Below are 21764 nucleotides of genomic sequence, written 5' to 3'. Positions count from 1 at the left end.
GCAGGAACTCATAAACTCGTGAATTTTGGAATGTTCAAAAACAAACTTTTACAGAGTATTATTTTTGGGAATTTTGTCGGAAAAGGAGCAAGGCGGTTGGAAAATGGATGGATGGATGAATGCATCATATTCAAACATAAATATTCGCATCCATCAAAAAATAATGCTATTAAAAACATAACATTTCAATTAGGGTTGCAAAATTCAGAGAATTTTCAAAATCGGAAACTTTTAATGAGAATTAACCGAATTTTTTTAAATTGAAAGTTAATTCATATAAGAGATATTAAATATAGTAGAAAACACATGTTAGCATAATCTAAAATAGCATCATCACTTGTTTAAAATGACTCCCAATTTCCAGTGCCCCCCCTAATCTGTAACTACCATAAAAAATTTATATTTTTGGATAATCCCAAAAATCCCAAATGTAATTTCCTGTTGAAGTCTACCGGATAACTTTCGCCCCTTTATAACCCTAGGAACAACATGATACTGTCTCCTCATCTCCTTGCAATATGAACCCAGTGGGTACGCGCACCTCAGGTTGGGAATCACAAATACAGAAGCTTTAGTGAATAAACCCTATTGCATAAAATAAATCCTTGTTATAATCCACCTCCCACAAGTCCTCCTTCTCTTCAGTCCCAACAAAGACAGGGTGTGCGCGTCCGTGCGCGTGTAAACCCAGTGGGAGGGGCTTCCTGATCAGGATCAAGGCAGCCTCACCTAAGTGCTCTACGAGGGCCAGGTCTAGTGTCTACGTTATGTCTCCGTGTTGTTTAGTTCAGGTAAAGCTGTGAAACGAAACCGTGCGTGGGATAAAGTGAAGGAAACACGAGCGCGTGTTCGTGTACGTGTCCGGACGAGTGGAGCGCGTGTTTGTTGTGGAGACCTGCGGCTCGACGCGTACACGGTGCTGTGCTGTGTGTGCACCGGAGGATCCATCATAGGTAAGGAAACAAGTTATTCTGCTGTTTGTCATGGCGTGTTCACACAACGTGAGCCAGTGACACTTGTGCGTGTTTTCTCAGTCACGCACTCACTCATTGACACGTATGTATGTGTGTGTATATATATTAGAGCTGGGCGATTTTGTCTTTAAAAAAAAAAAAAAAAAAAACTCCGATTTTTTAAAGAAAAATTCTAGTTTTGATTTTTTTTTTTTTTCAATTCACTTAAAAAAATATTGCAGACATCAGACATATTGTCAAAAGTGCAACTTTATTGCTGTGATTGTCCTCAAGAGTTAAAATGCAAAATAAAAAGTAAATGATTCTCTGTCATTCAACTATTTCAAGCTTTAATCCAGGTTTTAGCAAAAGTGCAACAGAAACTTCACAGTAGCTTAAATTTTCTGATTAGGAAATCAGATAACTACATATTTTACAACATATAACATTACAATAAAAAAAAAAAAAAAAACTCTTCCCATAGCATCTCAGCTTCGTGCGAATAAAAAATTAAACATGCCTGTGGCACACATTACTCATAGGGTAAACAAAGAGGAGGGTGGCTCACATCAAGCTACGGTAACCCACAAGGACGGAATGCAAAAAAGTCCGAAAAAACTGTGGTAAGGAAAAAAAAAAAATCTATATATATATATATATATATATATATATATATATATATATATATATATATATATATATATATATATAATAAAACATTTTTAAACTCAAATTTGCAAAATAAAAATCATTTTTAAATCGATTTTCCCCCCAGCCCTAATATATATATATGTGGATGCATTTACAATTCATCCGAGAATCGTGCGACGTAATATCGTGATATATTGTCGAATTCTTTTTTTTTTTTTTTTTTTCAACACCCCTAATATATAACTCATGTTCAGGGAAGGCGTTGATCACTTTGCTTAGATTTCCATATAATAAAAACACTTTGTAGTAATCCTACTTTATAGAGTTAGAAGTGGAAACTATGTGCTCACCAACTCTCTCTCTCTCTATATATACACACAGCTCACATTAGAGTAACCAGAGCTAGTAATCCAGTCACTGCTGATTATGTGTGTGTGCGCGTGTTCATTTTGGTGTAAAGTGTGCTGTCATGATTCATGAACCTACCTCCTGTCACATCCACGTGTTGTTCTGTTGTGTTCTGCTAAAGTGAAGCCCTGCATGTGCAGCTGTTGGTCCAGATTTTCTCCCAGTTTCCCCTGAATCCACCAGCTGTACATTCACATACCAGTAGAGGTAACTGGTGTCCGGTTACCTACAGACTCACTCCATCAATATTTGATGGCTGCTCTTTGTAATAGTGCTGTAGTGTGTATCACTGCACCAGATCAGCAGAAAGCAGCATAACAATGTGTTAACAATAAGGAAAAAAAAACTGCTTTTAAATAATAGTTATGTTGTCATTTTAATGTTTTTTTTTTAGTTTTATGACATTTGACTATCACGCAGGGGATCTCATCCTTAGGGTCAGGACCCCATTTGGGGTTGCAAGACACTGGGAGGGGGTCGCCTGATGCTTTGCAGAAATTAAGAATATTTTTTGAATAATTTGAGCCCATTTTTGCTTTATTTTTACCCGTTTTCTGCAACTACACCAAACTTGCCATATTTTAAACTCTTTCCTTTACTTTTTCTTGCCAACGGTTTGCTTTATTTAATGCATTTTTGCTATATTTCTCCCATTTCTGCCACTCCTCTGTCAAATGCCAATGCCTTTTCCCCTCTCTAGACATTTTCGGCACCTGTTAACCCTTTCCAGCATTTTTCCCACCTAATGTTGCGTATGCTGACCCATTATTGTCACTTTGATCGTCTTTTCAGCCTATATTTCATGCTTATTTTTGCCAATTTAACCACATTCCTGATTTGTTCTGCACATTTTTTGCCAGTTTAAACTAATTGTTCCTACTTTTTAAATGACATTACCATCTTTAAGCCAATATTGACGGTTTAAACCCTTTTTTTTTTTTTTTAACCATATTTTCTGTCTGTTTTTGGCCACTCTCTTTTGAAACTTTTAACCAATATCTGTGGTTTTTAAAATTCCATTTCACCACCTTTTCACTCCTTTCTTTAGCTGTTTGAGCTCCTGCAGTTCACCTGTAGTTCAACTCATCATTGAGCCTTTGCTCTCTCTGACACCAGGTCACGACCTCTTCTACCACTGGGAACACCACAGTCATAACTCTGCTGTTCTGGCACTGCTCAGGATATCATGTTCTTTTGCTGCCCAATCTATCCTACCTTCTAACAGACCACCATTAGGTGTATTTTTAATTTAATTTAATTTAATTTAATTTAATTTAATTTTAATTGTATTTTTTTCTTAAACTGACAATTTCCACCCTAACCTAATGATTATCTTGTTAATAATAGTGTATGGTATGCCTTTTTAAGCCCTATACAGTATAAGCACGTCTAATACACGTTTTGAATCAATTTCTCTTGATTATTTTGACTCCCTCCATAATACTATCCTGGACTCTTTTTAAACTTTATGTATCTTTAGATTCCTGTTGCAAACAGAAAATCTAAAGCAACATTGCAACTAGTGGTGGGAACCTATGGCTACCTCACGATACGATATGCGATACAAAGCTCGATGATGATTATCTCACAATATGACAATACTGCGATTATCGATATATTGGTCAGAAATTGATCTACGATAAGCTATGACATAACAAGAAAAAAAAAAAGATTAAGTGAAAAAATACAATTTTTATTTTATATTTCTGAAAGACAATAAATTGAAAAAGTGTCCTATGAACAGTGACACTATTTTAGTGCAACATTTCTGTAAATAAGTTGCAACATATCATTGTAAATGAATAAGTATCTCCAATAGAGCTTTCTGTAAACACAAAATAGGGTATTTCTTACCAGTGACACCATTATAGTGCAATACTCCAGTAAACAATATATTGGTTTGTTCAACAGTGACAACATTTCTGTGAAGACCTACCTGCACATTTTAGTGAAAAAGCAGAAAATAATAAAATAAATCTTTAATCCAAAAAAAAAAATCTTGAAAAATTGATACATATCAATAATCGATCGTGTGAAGAAAAAAAAAACGTGATATATCGCCGTATCGAGATATCGTCACACAGCGATGCATCTTAAAAACAAATACTTTCAACACCCTTATTGTTTACTGGAGAAAAATTGCATATAAGTGTGTGATGTTGTCACAAACCATGCATGTGAGGGTATATTCTGTATAATTTTTGCTTGTTTTGTTTAAAATTATTATAAAAATAGATCATTCTAGCATATAAATATTGCCGTTTTCTGTTTTAGAAAGAAAATTCCATAATTTCTGTCAGTTTTCTGCTATCCCAGACAATGGGAGGCCCCATACTGTACGTGCCTACACTAGTAATGCCAGTCCTCTGTGATTGTTGAGTAAACACATTTTCTTTATTGTGATTATGTCCTCATAAAACATGACTAATTTAGGATTTATTAGAGACAGGTGTTTGGAGAATTGTCCGAATGCAGTTAGTCTGTTGTTCATAATCAGCAGCGTTCCGTAGAGACTCGCTCACTCAGCCCATAATGAGCTTCAGTACAGATTTGTTATTTTCTTACTTCTCTAAAACATCTCCCAAACACATTTCACATCCAGTACATATCAGTGCAGACAGAAGGTTTGCTGACAGGGATGGATTAGTTCCTGAGGAATGAGAAGAATGTGGAGCTAATCAGTCACTAGTACGATTACCGCTGATACTCAGGGGGTTTCACATCACACAGACTGCCACAGAGAGTCTTCCATACGTCGGATCAGCCATTAATTCCAATTAAAACACAGGATTTCTCTGATTCTCCACTCCAGTATAAAATACTGTAAATGTTGGTCATATACTGCTTTGAATGTGATATTAAGTATTTTCCCAATCCCAGGTTAGGGGATTTGATTTGATTCACCTGCTGCCGGTTTGTTTTTGCTGCAGACCCACGTCATTATTTTAAAGATTGGCTTTTTCACTATGAAACATCCACAACAGGTGTCAGAGTCTAGGTTGTCACGGGTGTTTGTTTTTTTTCTCACCCTGAACCAGCCGACACAGCACTGTCTCGTGGCTGGGATTAACCCCCACCCTCCTGGATCAAGGCCTGGAGCCGACCCTAAAACAACTAGCACACTAATGGAAGTATGATATTCTCCCGTATGTTTACAACATGAAATGTGTTTTATGTCTTCCCAATAAACCAAATATGTTCACATTTATTAAGAAAAACACATTTTTTTTTTTTTTTTTAGCAGCACAATTTTATATCTGAAAACAAAATCCATGAGTATTCATTTTTAGCCCGATATGACATAGAGTCGTTGATTCCAGAGTTTTCTTTCCTTGTCTAAATAACAACTACCGGTACCGGTCCTACTTTGCTTTTATCTACAAACCCAATATTAGAAAGGAACAGATTTCTGAGGCATGAGACATGTTACTCCTCTAGTTTTACATGCAGAAAGTATTATTGCTTTATATTTTTTTGACTCTACCTGAATTTATTATTATCTACAGTAAGTAAATGAATTATTGGTGGCGCTGCAGAGTTAAGAGAGGTGTAATGAATTCTATTTTGAACTTAAAATTATGCTAATACCTCACAAATGGACAACACATGTTGTACTCACACCCAACGATTCACAAACCCAATGTTGTTTGCAAATACAAAACACCATTCACAAACGAATGTGTTTTTGTTTTGCAAATAAGAAACTGACTTATCAATCAAATACAGCATGATTTACACCTACAAAAAGTAATGTCTTCAATTACTCCTCCCAAAAAATGGCAAAATAGTACAAAAAAAAACCATCTATACAACAATGAAAAACTTTTGCCACTAATTTTCCACATTGTAGAGGTGACAAGTAACAAAGTACAAATACCTCCAGTCTGTTTGGAGGCCAAAGACGAGGAAAACAAAACACTTAAACTTAGCTTGGTTGCTAGCCTCGCTCGGCATCCCTGCTTCTGCTTCCGATCACACCGCTTACATATCCTCTTCTGGCGGACACCGTGGGTAAGAGGCTCCGCTGCCTCACAGGCTGCTGGGTGTAGCCGGCGTAGCAATCCGAAGGTACGTAGTAGGTCCAGAGCTATAACTGTTTGATTTGGCCTACTTAGTACTTAACTTGTGTAAAAAAGAAAAGAAAAAAAAAAGTTATATTTGGTATCGATAACCTACTTCAAGACGAAATATCGCGATATATCGTTGTATTGATATTTTGGCACACCTCTAGTTTAGTATATAACATTGATTTATGTAAAACATGCTTTTTTAATTTTTTTTTTAGAATGTATTTACAAGGCGATTTGTTGGTAAATCTAACCATCAACAAAGACGCTTTAGCATTGTAGCATTGCTATGTAGACAACAGAGCACGGCTGCAGTTTGTCTTCTGCTTTAGAATATGTGACATAAGTGAGAGTTTAATGTGCAGGTGTGAAGGCCATTATAATGGGATCAGAGATCATGAACACCGTCAGCATTCAGATCCGCTTTGCATTATTTTTGAATTGTAAATTCTGAGAAAATTTGACATTCGGGCAAGAAAAAAGTGTTCAATTCTCCTACGCAAACTTTGAATGCACACAAGCCCATCTGGTTTTTTAGCTTTGCTTCAGATTCCCTTTGAATGTTTCCATTTCTTTAATCTAACATAAAACATTCTGTTACATCTGCTTCATTTCACATCAAAACCTTTTTTCTATTTGTTGCTCAGCGTTATGTGTTTGTCTCTCTGATACACATCTGTGAACTTCACAGACCTGCTTCATCTCACAGCATCTCGTTTCCACTCCTCATGCAAACACTGATGATGATGATGATGATGTGATGCAAACTAGTAGTGGAGGAAGCGTTGGGAAAGATAAGACATGCCCACACACACACACACACATCCTGAACTGTCCCAGAGGCCTATTGTAAAGCAGCGACACACGCTGTGATCTAAGTAGATATGATGTCATTGAGAAACAATGTAAACAAACAATGTAGCATTCTGACGTGTGTGGGTGAGACACAGAAAACGTGTGATATGATGTTTTAAAGCTTTGGGAATTTGTAGCTTTACATCAGCTGTGCAGGAAAATGTCACAGATAGAGCAAGTGAAGGCTCAGTGGTAGAGTGGGTTGTCCAGTAACCGAAGGGTTGGGGGTTCAAATCCCGCTCGAACTGAGTCATTGTCGTTGTGTCCTTGGGCAAGGCACTTTACCCACATTGCCATGTATGAGTGAGTATGAATTGTGCATGAATGTTGGTGGTGGTCAGAGGGGCCGTAGGCAGCCACGCCTCTGTCATTCTGTCCTAGGGCAGCTGTGGCTACATTGTAGCTTACCACCACCGGTATGACTGTGTGAGTGACTGGTGTGAATGAATAATGGTTTCTGTAACGCGCTTTGAGTCTCCTCGAAGAAAGCGCTATATAAATCTAAGCCATTATAATTGTTATTAGTTTTAGCCTTAGCCTAACATTAACATTGACCTAGCATTAGCTTTAACCAAGTATTACCCAAGCACTAACAATAACCTAGCAATAGCATTAGCCTAGAATTAGTATTAACATTAACTGCTCTATTTATATTCTAGTTTCCAATGTTGTCATTGTTTTTAATTTTCATTCATGTACCCCCTGTGACAATTGGTGTACCCCTGGAGGTACCCCTACCCCACTTTGGGAACCAAGGTTTTAGATGTTATAGAATGACTGTAAATGAGGATGTATAACTAATTACTGTCATTACTTCTGCCAAGAAGGTAATATTTTCACTGGTGTTTTTTTTCTTCGTTTGTTTGGTTTAGCAGGATTATGTCAAAAGCACTGAATGGATTTTGATAATATTTTAACCAAAGATAGAACATGGGCCATGGAAAGTTTCATTACATTTTGAGGAGATCTAGATCAATTTACCGATTTTGGATTAGTTTAAAAAATAAAAAAGTCCATATCTTTCTTCTCCATTGTGAATATTCAAATTTTTTTTAATATCTTCATACTTCATTTGTAATTGACAGATTTTTATGAAATACGACTAATTTATGTCAAGGTTGGTTCCTCAATCCTTGAAACAGGTCAGAGAGTGGAGCCCAGAGTTCACAGCAATCATTTTAGTTGTTATGCTGCAAAGAAGTGGAACAAACTGCCAGCAGAGCTGAAGTCAGCGTCTAACGTGAACATTTTTTAAATCAAAGATAAAGGCACTTTTTTCTCTACCGCTAATGACAGGGGGACATTTTTAATCTTTTTATTCTTGATTTAATGTTTTATTGTTTTTTTTAAACCGTTTGATTTTTTTGTTGCAGTTTTTCAGCATGTAAAGCACACATCTTGTGTATAAAATGTGCTATACAAATACATTTGCTATGCCTTACTCCACTCAGTTTATTACAATTCTTCCAATAAATGGGGTGGCTCTTATATTTGGACCTAACTGTATTGTTATTAATGGGGATTGACATTTATATGATCATGGTACAGTATACATGTACAACTATACACCTGCATGTCATACAGAGTCCATACCCACAGGGAGATAATGTATAAATAAATTAGAAGTCAAAGATTAAAGGAACAATCTGAAGGGTTGAGTGTTTTACTCATGGTTGCTTTGTCAGTTTTCCTGGCTGTGTGTTCAGACATGTTCATCAATCTTGCAGGATTGCCGAGGGATATTGTTGAGTCTGTTTCTAAAACAAGTTTCAATATGAATTCTAAGGCCGACACCCTGTTAGTCTGTGTGCTAATCCACAGACCTGCAGCATAGAGCAACTCCATCTGCTTACATAACGTAACGCCATCTTATCCTATAAGCTATTTACAGTGGAACAGTGGCACACGCCGGGCCTTGTGCTGGTGTTAGGATTCTGGGCGACCTGCTGAAACAAGAACAACCTACAGATACAGATACAGATACAGATGGCTTCCTCCGTATTGTTGGGTTGTTTACAGGATGAAGATGGTCAATAAACAAACCAGGCAAAAGAACGTGCCTTTCATATTTCTGCAGCTGCAATCGCTTTAATTGGCCTGTCAGTCACTGATTTGCCTTGGACGCACTCACAATTAGGATTGTGACAATATCTCGATGCGACGATATATCACAATATTTTTTCGCACAATCGATTATCGATATGCTCGCGCTAAGTATCGATTTTTTAAAAAAGTTTTTTTTTAATTTTTTTTATTTAATTTAATTTTTTTTATCAAAACCTTTTCTGCTTTTTCACTGAAATGTGCAGGTAGGTTTTCACAGAAATGTTGTCACTGTTTGTTGAAAGAACCAATATATTGTTTACTGGAATATTGCACTATACTGGTGTCACTGGTAAAAGACCCTATTTTTTGTTTACATGAAGCACTATTGGAGATACTCATTTATTTACATTGGTATGTTGACACTTATTTACAGAAATGTTGCACTAAAATAGTGTCATTGTTCATAGGATATTTTTTCAATTTATTGTCTTTCAGAGATATAAAATACAAAGTGTATTTTTTCAATTAATCTTTTCTTTTTCTTGTTATGTCATAGATTATCGTAGATTAATTTCTGATCAATGTATCGATAATCACAGTATCGTCATATTGTGAGATAACAGTTATCGTGAGCTTAGTGTTGCGTATCGTGAGGTACACAGAGGGTCCCACCCCTACTTACAATGTGAGCGCCACCTTTCTGCCATTGTGAGTTCAGAAATTACAGATATATACCAGTGGTTCTCAAACGGTGTGCCGGGGCACACTGGTGTGCCGTAAGGCAAGTCCAGGTGTGCCGTGGGATTTTGTGACAACCATACATTTATTGCAATATACAACTACACAAAAATAATTATTTTTTTAATGTTCTACTTTGTATGCACTCATTTCATAATACAGAGGCAAACTCTGTTTTGAAATATTTCGTTAATAAATGTTTCACGAGTAATATAGTTGTCTTTGTCACATTTTATTTGGCAATAGTAAATAATTGTGTACATTTACAGATATTGTACATGATATGAGTGATAACATGTGTTATAAAAGCTATTTTGCACAATAGGTGTGCTTTCAGATTTGCATTTGTCCTTTGGTGTGCCCTGGGAACAAAACGTTTGGGAACCACAGATATATACAGTATATTACATCATTTTTCTACAAATCTTTATGATTAAATATTGGCCGTGGCTGTTGATACAGAAACATATCATTAGACTTCCAGTCTATTCATACGGAACACCCCTCATTGGCCAGTTTAGGTGGCGTGATAGGTGCACCACGTGACTTGAAGTTCTGTCAGTTTTATTTCAGCTCATGTTTATTTTTAGCTACCCCGCTAACCATTTTACTGTAACCCTGACCCAGGAAATACCCTAAAATGTTTATTTTTTTTTGTATATGTATTTTTAAAGGTGGACTTTGTCGTGTTAAATATGTAAAAATGAAAAAATATATATGATTAAAGTGGGATTCGAACCCACGGCAGCAGAAGGAAGGATCCTTGATGGTGAAAACACAGGCACATTACGCTTATGTAGAAAAGGTCTGGAAAACGTACCCATATCAATCGACAGTTCCTGTATTTTAAATACTTTATTTCCAATATAAGTTTAAAAACAAACATTACTAGTTGGCGCTGTAGGTAAAGTCATTGCTTCTTTCATATGAAGATATTTGCGGATTTGAAGAAAACAATATCTCACCGAGGGTACGTTACATGAATGTTGTGAGGCAGTGTTTGAGACGACACAACCAGCAGCTGAGAGGACTTTAGTGCTCTGAGTTGCTTGTTTAGCTCCGAAGCTTTACTCCACTCAGAGAGTCGGGTGTGTCTCCTGCCTTTCAGCTATTTGTCTGAACCACGCCTTTGTTTATGAAACCTCCTGGGATCACAGAGCGCTGACAATGCGTGAAACCTGATCATAAAGATGTGACTAAAGTTAAATAGGTGAACTTCATTCTCTACTCAGAGGTGTTTGCTCTCATCAGCCCCTGTATTACTCATCTTTTGATTCCTCTGAACCTGAACCAGAGCTCTTGTCCTTTTTCATATTTAATTCAAGCGTGTTGCTGTTAGGGGTGTCCCGATCCGATATCGGTCCGATATCAGCCTGAAAACAAATATCGGATTCAAATTTCCGATTCATTATTTTTTTAAATTTATTTTATTCAATTGTATAATACTGTAGATAATATGTTGAAGGTTAAAATGTATGTAACCAATTGGTTAATAATAAATGGGACACTTTTTCTCACCCCTACTGTTGTTGACTATTGTTCTGTGTTTGATTAACATCACTTAATCAAGCCTTTTCTAACATTCCACACTACAAAATAAGTAATTATTATTTTTTTTATTAAAGAAAAAAAAAAGGTATTAAAAGTATGTATGATTCATGCTGATATCGTATTGGATCAATATCGGTATTGGCCGATACGCAAGGCTGCAATATGGGTATCATTCCGGAAATGAAAAAGTTGTATCGGAACATCCCTAGTTGCTTTAAAACATGGATGGGCAACTCTATCACAGCGGGGGCCACAAACATGTGATCGTATCTGATCTGAGGGCCACATGAGATCAGCATTTAGAATGATGACCAATCAGAGAACTAATACAGGGATATAATGAAGGGTTTTGTCTTTTTTGGTCTTTGGTTTTTATGTGTATTTTTGTTATTTATTGTCATTTTATGTATTTTTCTCTAATTTTCTGCATTTTTGTTGTCCATTTGTGTGTTTTTGTGGTCACTTTCTGTATTTTTGTTGTGGTTTTCTGTATTTTCCTTTCATTTTGTGTAATTTTGTTGACAGTTTTTGGACCTATTTTGTAATTTGTTGATGTTTGTGTGTGTTTTTTGTTGTCATTTTGTTTGTTTAAGTGGTTGCTGTGTCTGTTGTCATTTTCTATTTTGTGAGTAATTTTGTGTGTTTTTTGAAACATTTTTTGTGTTTCTTTTGTGTACTTTGTGCATTTTGTTGTCGATTTGTGTGTTTTTGTTTATTTTGTGTTTTATGTTGAGCTTTATATTATTTATATTTGCTTTGGGGCCGAAAAAAAAAAAATAGACTGCGGGCTACATGTGGCCCCTGGGCCATCAGTTGCCTATGTCTGCTTTAAAACCACTTGTTGAAGATTCCACAATTCCACATTCCTTAGTGAATGTGGAATTGTTCAAATATTTTCCATGTTTTAGTCAAATTTGTGTTTTTGTGGAAAAAGGTAAAAACTTCAGGATTTGGCCAGGTCCTCTTTTCAAAACAATAAACTTTCCACATCCAGAGTGTAGAAAAATAGCACAGCTTTGATTGTTTGTAGCATTAGCAGCATCTTTGCATTGGAGAGAATGTATTTCTCAGTTTGGTTGGCTCACATTAGCATCAGCAGTTTTTGAGCAATACACTGCACAAAATAAGTCGGCCTCCTCTTTGTGTTTGGAGCTCCACCCGTATGAGACAACTTTCTCTGCTGAACTTGTTGCATCACCAACATGGATGTTATGACTACTAATATTCATAACCTGTCATACCTGAATTGCTCCAAATCTGGAAAATCCTGTGAGACGAGGAGTTTAAAAAAGTCGTCTATGCAGATATTGTGCTTCTTATAGCCAGAAATTGCCATGATGTGCGTGGCTGTCCCAGTTTTGGCTGCAGTCTGTGCACGGTTATTTTAAGCAAATAGAGCAGTGACTTTAGAGTGACTGAGGTCCTCCCTCTTTGAGACACTGTGACGGCAAACAGTAAATCAGACCTGGACTTGTGTTGTTGGAAAAAAAAAACTTCTATTTTATTTGTTGAAGTGTTTTTTGCTAAGGTTATTTTAATTAGGTTAATACATTCGTGGTATTTGCTGCTGCTGGTGCTTAATCTCAGCTAAAGTGCACTATGCTGATAAATCCAGTCTGGACTTCTTACTGATGCAGATTTCAGTACATTGTTGTCAGAAATGAGAGAAACCACATCTTGTTAGGTTAGTCATTTGTTGCACCTGTGTAATAAAATGGCTGTGTCATGACAAAGACAGCTGAGTCATCTAAAAGCAAATGGTGCTTACAGTAAATAAAGATGAATATAAGTGATGCAGTATTGAACAGCGTTGGAGAGACTAATCCAACTGTACAGACCACATGGTGCACCATCTGTAAATGATGATGACGATGAAGCACATTTAAAAAACAAAACAAAAAAAAACCTCTTTATATATATATATAAATGGTGTGATCACAATAAATGAACCACTGTCACTTAGATCAGTAAGTGACAAATTAATTGTAATATTTTCGGAGTGATTTTTTTAATTTTTAAATTTTTTATGTATTCAGTTTATTTCCGACATGGTTACATTCACTTTTTTTTTTTGTACATGACGAAAAAGGAGACGAGAGAAGCAGTTTGCTTATGTTGCAGGAAGTGAAGTAGGAAAGTGCTGAGTCATTGCACAATGTGATTTATTTTTAGGTTAACAAATTGTTATATCTTGATTTTATTTATCATTAATCAATAATAGCCTCTGTAGGAAAATAACAACTCTTTATTTCAATAGGTTTTTTTTAAAGCTATAGGGAGCCATTGCAAAAGAGTCAAAGGGCCACATGAGGCTCCAGAGCCGCAGGTTGCAGACCCCTGCCCTAAAGGGACTAGAAAAAAAACTTTTGCGACATTTTGCAAAACTATTCAAAAAAATAAAATAAAGAGTTGAGTTTATATCAATGAGTTATGAGTTAGTGCAGGTTAGTCATCCATTTATTTATTTACTTTGAAATTTGGTTCAAAGTAAAAAATTGATATTCATCCATATACATTTTTATATATATATAATTTTTTTTTTTTTTGCCCAGCTGGTCAACCAGCTTGTGTTTTTTCACAAACAATTCAAAAAAGAAAGTACTAACTTTCTGAATTTCTTGCATATACCTCAGTTAAGTTCCACTAAAGTCATGTTGCACTCAAGTCAAAGTTGGTTGAAAAGCCACAGGCAGATTGTATGTTATTTTTTTATTTTAAGTTCTTGGCACATGGCATGTTAAAGCCACTGTGTAAAATATGCCAATAAAATATATTTCATACATGAGGTTCTCATGAAGGTGTAGACATTTACAGATTAGTTGTTTCTTAAGTCATATATATATAAAAAATAATCGCCTTACACTTTAATATCGAGATATATCGCATCGTATCGTATCGTGGCCTATGTATCGGGATACGAATCATATAGCCAGATGCCAGGTAATACACACCCCTAATATATATTCATATAATATTCATATTTATTTCATTGTTTTTTAAACTACGGAGCCCCTAAAAAAACAACAAACTTTTGCGAGATTTCGCAAAACTTGGGCATTCAAAAAAACAAAAGGAAAAACGTCCTTCCCCACCAGTCCTGGGTCAGAGTTGACTTTATCTCAGTGATCCACAGTGCAGGATATTCATCCCATTTATTTGTTTTACTTTGAAATTTGGTTAAAATATAAAGATATGAAGGATTTGCTTGCGAGTCAGCACAACTTTCACATTAGTGAAGAGGATACTTGGTTCAAGGGGACACAGCCGTCATTACCACTGGGGCTCCGTTTTGCGAGATATCGCAAAATTTTGATTGAAGTTATTTTTTCTTCCTGTAAATTTTTCTTCTTCTTCATATTCATTTAGGGACTCTGTATAAAAAATAATAGCACAGAGGCCTCAAAACAAAAAGGCACTGGGTTTGATCCCCAGTGTAAACCTGAACTAGCTTCCTGTGTGGAATTTGCATGTTTTCTCTAGTTTTGTATGGTTTTTTCACTCATTTTTTTTTTTATTCAATCATAATCTACTATGTTTTCTTGAATAGAGAAAGGGTCTCTATATGTGAGTCAGAATCACAATTATTGAGATGTTTTATGCCATGTGATTTCCATTAGTGATGGTGTGTATGCTGACGATTGCAGTTGGTTTGGCATGGAGCCATCATAGCTTAAAAACACGCCACTTTTATCCCAGTGCTAAATAAAAGAGATGCCGTTATATTGTTTGTTTCCTGTGAGGGGGGGGGGGGGGCATCATTAAGCTTTTAAATGTGTTAATAATCCTTTTCCTAAGCCTGTGTTCCCTCTTTCTCTCCTGATTTCTGCCTACTCCCTCGCCCCCTCCCTGTAACCTCCTCCTCTCCATCTCCATCCAAGCTTACTCATGTCCTGTCACTTCCCACCATGCCTCGCCTCCTACACTGGCTTCCTGCTTCTCCTGTGACATTATCTTCATATCATTCTTGTTTTTTTAACAACAGGACAAGAATGACAAGAATGTCGGCGTAGTGAGCGGTTCCTGACAAAGATGGTTCAAGGACGGTAAGAAAAATCCCACTTGCAGAAAAACACACTGGAAATCTGACATACATTGGTTTTACGTTCTTTCACAAGAATTTAACCAGCCAGCTTTTAACTCAAAACAGATGGTCAACGTTTCTAAATGTTACTGGGAATATTTCGGAGGTGCTGAAGTATAATGGTGTGTGTGTGTGTGTGTGTGTGTGTGTGTGTGTGTGTGTGTGTGTGTGTGTGTGTGTGTGTGTGTGTGTGTGTGTGTGTGTGTGTGTGTGTGTGTGTGTGTGTGTGTGTGTGTGTGTGTGTGTGTGTGTGTGTGTGTGTGTGTGTGTGTGTGTGTGTGTGTGTGAGAAACTGTTGGATGGTTAACAGTTGGCCTCCCCGGGGTGATAGAGTTTGTATCGCCCCATGTATTGTAAGTTTGGCTCCGACTCCATCAGTCTGTACACAATACTTACTCTCAACAGTCGCTTTATGACATGATGACCAGAGATTTGCTTTTACCTGGTATTACAAGTATTTTAACATACTTTTAAACATTGTTGCTGCTCTTAATTTATTTAAGTTAGCTTGTTCATCCATCCGTCCTTGCAATCATCCAACCACACGCATTCAAAGAAACAGATCTGTGTAGAAACAATGGAGTTCTAATAATAATGAATACAATTATAAATATAACAACACATTGGGTGGTAACAATGACTTGTTTGTCAAAACGGGACAATATATTTTAATTTGATCAATGTTTTTAAGTGTTTTAACAATCTAGTTAGAATAATCATTTACATTCTGTATGAATCCTATTGGATGTCTTTTGTGTTACTTTTCAGTTAGATTCTTCCCCATGTAGCATCATTTTAATTTTTTTAAATGGCACAAAATTGATTACTTTTGTGGTCTACTGTCATTGAGACTCAATATTGATCTAAGACTTGTAATTTTGCTAATGGGCTGAGCCCTCTCGCTGCCGTAAAACTTTCTGTACTTGTGCGTAATCGCCACCTCCAAGGACTCTCCGTCTAGGACTTCTGGAATTATTCATGTTGATATTATTTATTTCCTGGAGGTCGCTCAGGAAATTCAAAACCGCTCCTGTTTGCAATCACAGGAAACCTTAAAAAGGTCAGCCACATCCTGAAGTTAAAGATGGAAGCTTTTTGAAGTCTGTCGTAGTAAATGTTTCTTGAGTCGAGAAAACATTTTCCAGTAATGTAAAGGACATTACTGGAAAATCTTACAAGGAGAAAAAAAATACTTCTTTTAGAGAAAAATGATTTAACCCTAAAATGTCCTTAGTTGGATGGTTACAACTTTGATTCTGTGGAAAGTTTCCTTCAGGCTATTTTGAGAAAGAAAAAAATATACATGTACTTCTTTTTGGCTAAACAAGCACCAAAAGCAATGGAAATGTGTTTGTTAAACATTTAAATGACATGACACTCACAGTAAAAAGCTTAAAGCGTAGCACCGAGTGCATAGCTGATGAGCACCAGCAGTGTTGCTAGTCCACACCCAGTCTGTTTGCCTTGCGTTTGTCAGAAATGTTTCTGTGATGAGGGCGATGTCAGGCGGCCTGCAGGACTCCACGCTGAGTGTCTGCTGTTTCCCAAAAGTTATTTGACAGCTAGGTTTAAAGTCCAGCAGGCTCCCGCTCTCCTTCACTGAGTCATCTGACTTTGTCTGTTATTGTTCTCCTTCCTGCGTGCCTGTCATAGCTGCTGTCTGCTCATGCAGTGTGGAAACCAAAGCAGTTTGCAGAAACAACCAGTAGTGTCTATGTTTGCATCTCTGCAGTAGTTTTTGCAGTTCCGTTTGTGGTAACGTTTGTTTTTTTTTTCCTTCTCAGATCTTCTGCAAAAACTCGTCTTCCTCTGATTATGGTTACACCCAGTATGAAGTCAGGACTTTCCTCCCACTTCTGCCTATGACGTCATTTAACCCAATTAAGATCCGGTCACCATGATGGCCTCCATGGTTGCCAACGGAAACCGAGATGGGCAGTCACTGGTGTTGAAAGGGGTGGACCCGGAGACTTGTATGATCGTGTTCAAGAACCACTGGGCCCAGGTAAACACCACCAGTCCCACTCAACTCAAACGTCGGAGGAAAATCATTGACAGTTTGGAGTTAGTTATTGACTTTCATCAGCTTAACTAAAAAACAAGTATAAAAAAGGGAGAGTTGGCTTTTTACTGACCTTAATGGACTCTGATGTGCATCTGATGAACTATAAACAGAGTTTAAGACCATTTTTTTTCTGCTTCTACTGATTATATGCAAGGTTTAGATGATCAATAATCTTAGTTTAGGTTGCACATACAGTACATCACAATATGACATTAGAGGTGTAGAGTACTAATAAATCCTACTCAAGTCAAACTCCTACTTCTGAAGTATTGATGCTTGATGGAACAAGTAAGACATATATAAAATACTCAAGTGCAAGTAAAATCTAGCTGAATTAAATAGTACTTAAAGGGAAAGTTTTGGTGCGGTGCATTACCTTTAATCTGATTGGTCGGCTATGATGTGATGCATTTGATTGTTGTCTGGTTATTTCATTTTTTGTAGTTTCACAATGTACGTTTATCATTTTAAAACAAACAAACATGATTCATTTAGTAATGGTTAAGTGTAGAAACGTACTTAACTTCTTTTAAAACGTACAAGTGAAATGACTGATTTAGAATTAGGGATGTCCCAGTACAACTTTTTCATTACCGATATTGCAGCCTTGCGTATCGGCCGATACCGATACTGATCCGATATCAGCATGAATCATACATACATTTTTGAATTTTTTTTCTCTCTCTCTCTTTTCTTTAATAAGAAAATAATAATGACTTATTTAGTCGTGTGGAATGTTAGAAAAGACTTGATTCAATGATGTCACTCAAACAGAGAACAATAGTCAGCAACTGTAGGTATGAGAAAAGCTGACACATTTATTATTAACCAACTGGTTACATGAATTTTAACCTACAACATAATATCTACAGTATTCTGCAAATGATTCAAATAAATAAAAAATGAATTGCAAAAATAAATAAATAAAAAATAAAAAACCGAAGGCTGATATTGGACCAATATTTGATATCAATATCGGATCGGGACACCCCTAAAAAAGAGTATGTATTTGATTATATCAACCAGCATCTAAAATCTCCAATATAAGCACTCCCATACAGCAAACCTTCAACATAATATCTAAAGTATTTTACAATTTAATAAAATAAAATCTTAAAATAAAATAAAGATTTTTAAAAATGTAAAAAAAATGTAAAAAAAATCGGAAAATCCTGAAATTTGAATCCGATATCCATTTTTAGGTTGATATCGGATTGGGTAACTCCCATTTAGAAATACATCTATTAAAGCAACTCAGTTACAGTAACGCGAGTACTGGTGATCCATTACTTTCACCTCTGCGTGACATATAGAATATATATGTAAATTTATAGCTAATCCCTGAAATGGGATTTGGGACATTTTGAAAAGGAAACTCAGGGGCCCTGAGTAAGTTTGTGGTTTAATATTTGACAGAATAAGTGACATCTTCTTCCACATGACCCAGCCTCTGCTTGAGCTCCATCTCAAACACAGAGTGTGAGTGTGGGCACGGCCAGTGGAATGTTGGCAGAGGGACACTGGCTCTCGCTTACAGTCCGCTCTTTGGAAGCAGCATGTGTCGGTGTTCTATCCTATGGGAGCTGGCAGTCAGCTCCCACTGCTCCCACTGTGACATAAACAAACATGGCCCCCAGTAACACCAGTGCAACACCCGGGACATTGGAAAGTGTGTTTGTGAATGAGTGTCATTTGGGTTCTTATTGGCTTTAAATGTTCTCACTGAGTCATTTTAAGTGTTTGTTAGTCCACGCTGGGTCGACTCTGTTTCTTTAAAATCACAGTGGACACGTGAAGGGATTAGTTAGGTAATGTAGGAACATGCTGTGAGATTCATCACGTCTGTGTTCACTTCAAAGAACTCGGACAAGTTTCCACTGAGAATGTTTAACCAGGGGTCTCGAACTCAATCCCCAAAGGGGCCAAATTTAGCATTTCCAAGTTTTCATGCCTGATCAAATTAAAATGTTTTTATGCATATTCGTCTAAACTCCTATTACAAGCCTCTTATGTTGTTTTATATGCTTGAGTGGGAGGAGATCTAAAACATGCAGGAGAGCGCACGCTGATGTTAGTTGTTCCCAACCATGAAGTGTAAAAACTAGAGATTAGTCATCTTTTTCCCTAACTATGGAGTTATATCTGGAAAATGGACAAATAAATAGATCAGTGGTTCCCAAACTTTTCAATCCGTGTACCTTTCATTCTTTGGTTATTTCATTTCAAAACCAAATTAAAAAAAATAGAAAAAACGGGTTGGTTTTTTGGTTTTATTAATTTAAAACCAGAAACAGAAAAACCAAAAACCAAACAAACAGCGTTTTTCTGTTTTTAAATTAAATCTGGTTCTGTTTGTGCGATGTTTGGATATTTACGGGGAAACTATGACGAGAGCTTCATGTTTTAATCTCACCACACAGAGGGACACACAGACAGACTTTTACTCTGCTGCGTTTGACAAAAATGATCTCGTATCATGTTGGTCACCTCACACTGGTGGCAGAGGTGTAATTTGTGCGTTTCATTAAAATGTTATTGATGCTGGACGTCCAAATTTATGAATATCTGCCAACTTTACCAAACAGTGTTACGGTTCAAATAGTATCCAGATGAACTGGTGACTGGGCTGACGTTTGCTGTCAGTCCGGACATAGAAAGAAGCAACGCATAAGTCACATTACTGGTGATTTGAAACGTTATTAATACATAAATAAATCAAAACCAAAAAAGTGGATGTTATGTAAAACATGCACATGATATGTGGAACCAGAGGTGGTGTAGTGAACCTGCTGGTGCTCCTTGTTTCTTGTGATCAACTTCCGTGTGTGTTGACGGCTGCTGTTAGCGGTATTTATAAAATACAAAATAAACATGTTCACTGCCCTCAAAAAAGCTGTCATTTTTTTTTTTTTTTTTTTTTTGCAAAAGTGTCAAATGGCAGAAGTTCTAACATCTATTGTTCCTCACACCAGCCTCACAGTCGATAGTCAGTCACCAGTTTATTTGGATACTATTTGGATTGTAACACCGGGAAACAAAACATAAACGTGAGCAGCTTTTTATGAGCTAAAATATCCACACACTGAATGAAAACATGGGCAGGACCAGAAAACTAAACAGTCCTATTGTGTGTGGAGACCTGGTTCAAGACCTGGGCAGGGAGGTGCAGCGGACTTCAGTTCTCACTCTAATTTCCCCTGTCACACAAACAGAACAAGTTAAAAAAAAACAAAACAGAAAAGCACTGCTTATCTGGTTTTTCTGTATTTCTGTTTTGGTTTTAAATCAGTAAAACAAAATAACCACACTGTTTATTGTTATTTTGATTTGGTTTTAAAACGGAATAACCAAAGAACGAAGGGTACACGGATTATTTTCCTGCTGCGCTACCCTTTGAAGAATGAAAAACTCTCAGGGTCCCCCAATCGTGGCAAAATGTAAAAAAAAAAAAAAAATATATATATATATATATATATATATATATATATGACTATTCTTTTTCTCATGAAAATAACAAAATTTGTAATCACATTTTTTAGAACAGTAATAAAGCCCTTTGTTAATAAAGTGCAAAGAAAAAAACTCAAGGTTCAGCAAGTTTCATTCTAGCACCCCCAATTATTATAGTAGAAATGATATAAACTATGCTATTTGCTATATTTATTAACTGTTTTTTAATCCTTGCAAAAAAAATGTTAAATGTTGCAACCTAATCAAGACAAATGGGGAAAAAGTAAATAAATGCATCAAGAAAAACTTGGTTTAAGTCGACACCAGACGTCTGCTTGGTTGTTAGATTCCCCTCCAGTTTACAACTAAAACAGTTGTACTGTAATCACACACACACTCAAGAGCACAAACGGGAACACTTAGTTCCAGATTAAACCACTCCTGAATATTTCAGTGCCTCCTTGATCCTGGTTGTTGTATGTTTGCCAAGCTGTGCTGAACTTTCTGCACAATTTAAAAAAAACCCTCTAATTCAGAGAAAAGCTTCCTATATATTGGAGTCAGGCTCTTCATCATGGCATGGTTCACATGGTGATGATGTGCTTTTGTTGCGTCTTATCTGTGGCTCTCCAGCCCTCCCAGTGCCCATTGTGTTTCTTGTGACATGTAAACTGATCAACCAGTTGCTGCCAACAGGTTTCAGTTTGTTTTGTGTTACCTAAGATTGAAAATTCAACATCCACCAGGTATAGAAAGTGAGTGCACTCATGTTCAGCTTTATTTTATTATCATTTATTTGTTTTAATGGACAAGTAATGATAAGATTGGATGAATGTAATTCATTTTTCTGTGAAATGCTCAAACTTTTGTAGATAAAATCACAACAAAGTGAGTTTGGA

General features: G+C 36.5%; 1 protein-coding gene across 2 annotated transcripts in view; it reads left to right on the top strand.

Annotated features, from left to right (window-relative positions):
- The first annotated feature begins 702 nt into the window (after positions 1 to 702).
- Positions 703 to 21764, top strand: part of fhip1aa (FHF complex subunit HOOK interacting protein 1Aa) — a 41212-nt gene continuing 20150 nt past the window's right edge. For both annotated transcript variants that reach the window (XM_028455060.1, XM_028455052.1), the window contains exons 1-3: positions 703 to 953; positions 15252 to 15312; positions 17135 to 17355. In XM_028455060.1, coding sequence (XP_028310861.1) covers positions 17248 to 17355 — 108 coding nt within the window. In that variant the 5' untranslated portion in view covers positions 703 to 953; positions 15252 to 15312; positions 17135 to 17247. The remainder of the gene's footprint in view (positions 954 to 15251; positions 15313 to 17134; positions 17356 to 21764) is intronic.

This window comes from Gouania willdenowi, chromosome 1 (genome assembly GCF_900634775.1).
Source record: "Gouania willdenowi chromosome 1, fGouWil2.1, whole genome shotgun sequence".
Taxonomy (NCBI): domain Eukaryota; kingdom Metazoa; phylum Chordata; class Actinopteri; order Blenniiformes; family Gobiesocidae; genus Gouania; species Gouania willdenowi.
The sequence above is the reverse complement of the archived record's forward strand: the minus strand, read 5'-3'. Positions and strand labels throughout refer to the sequence as shown.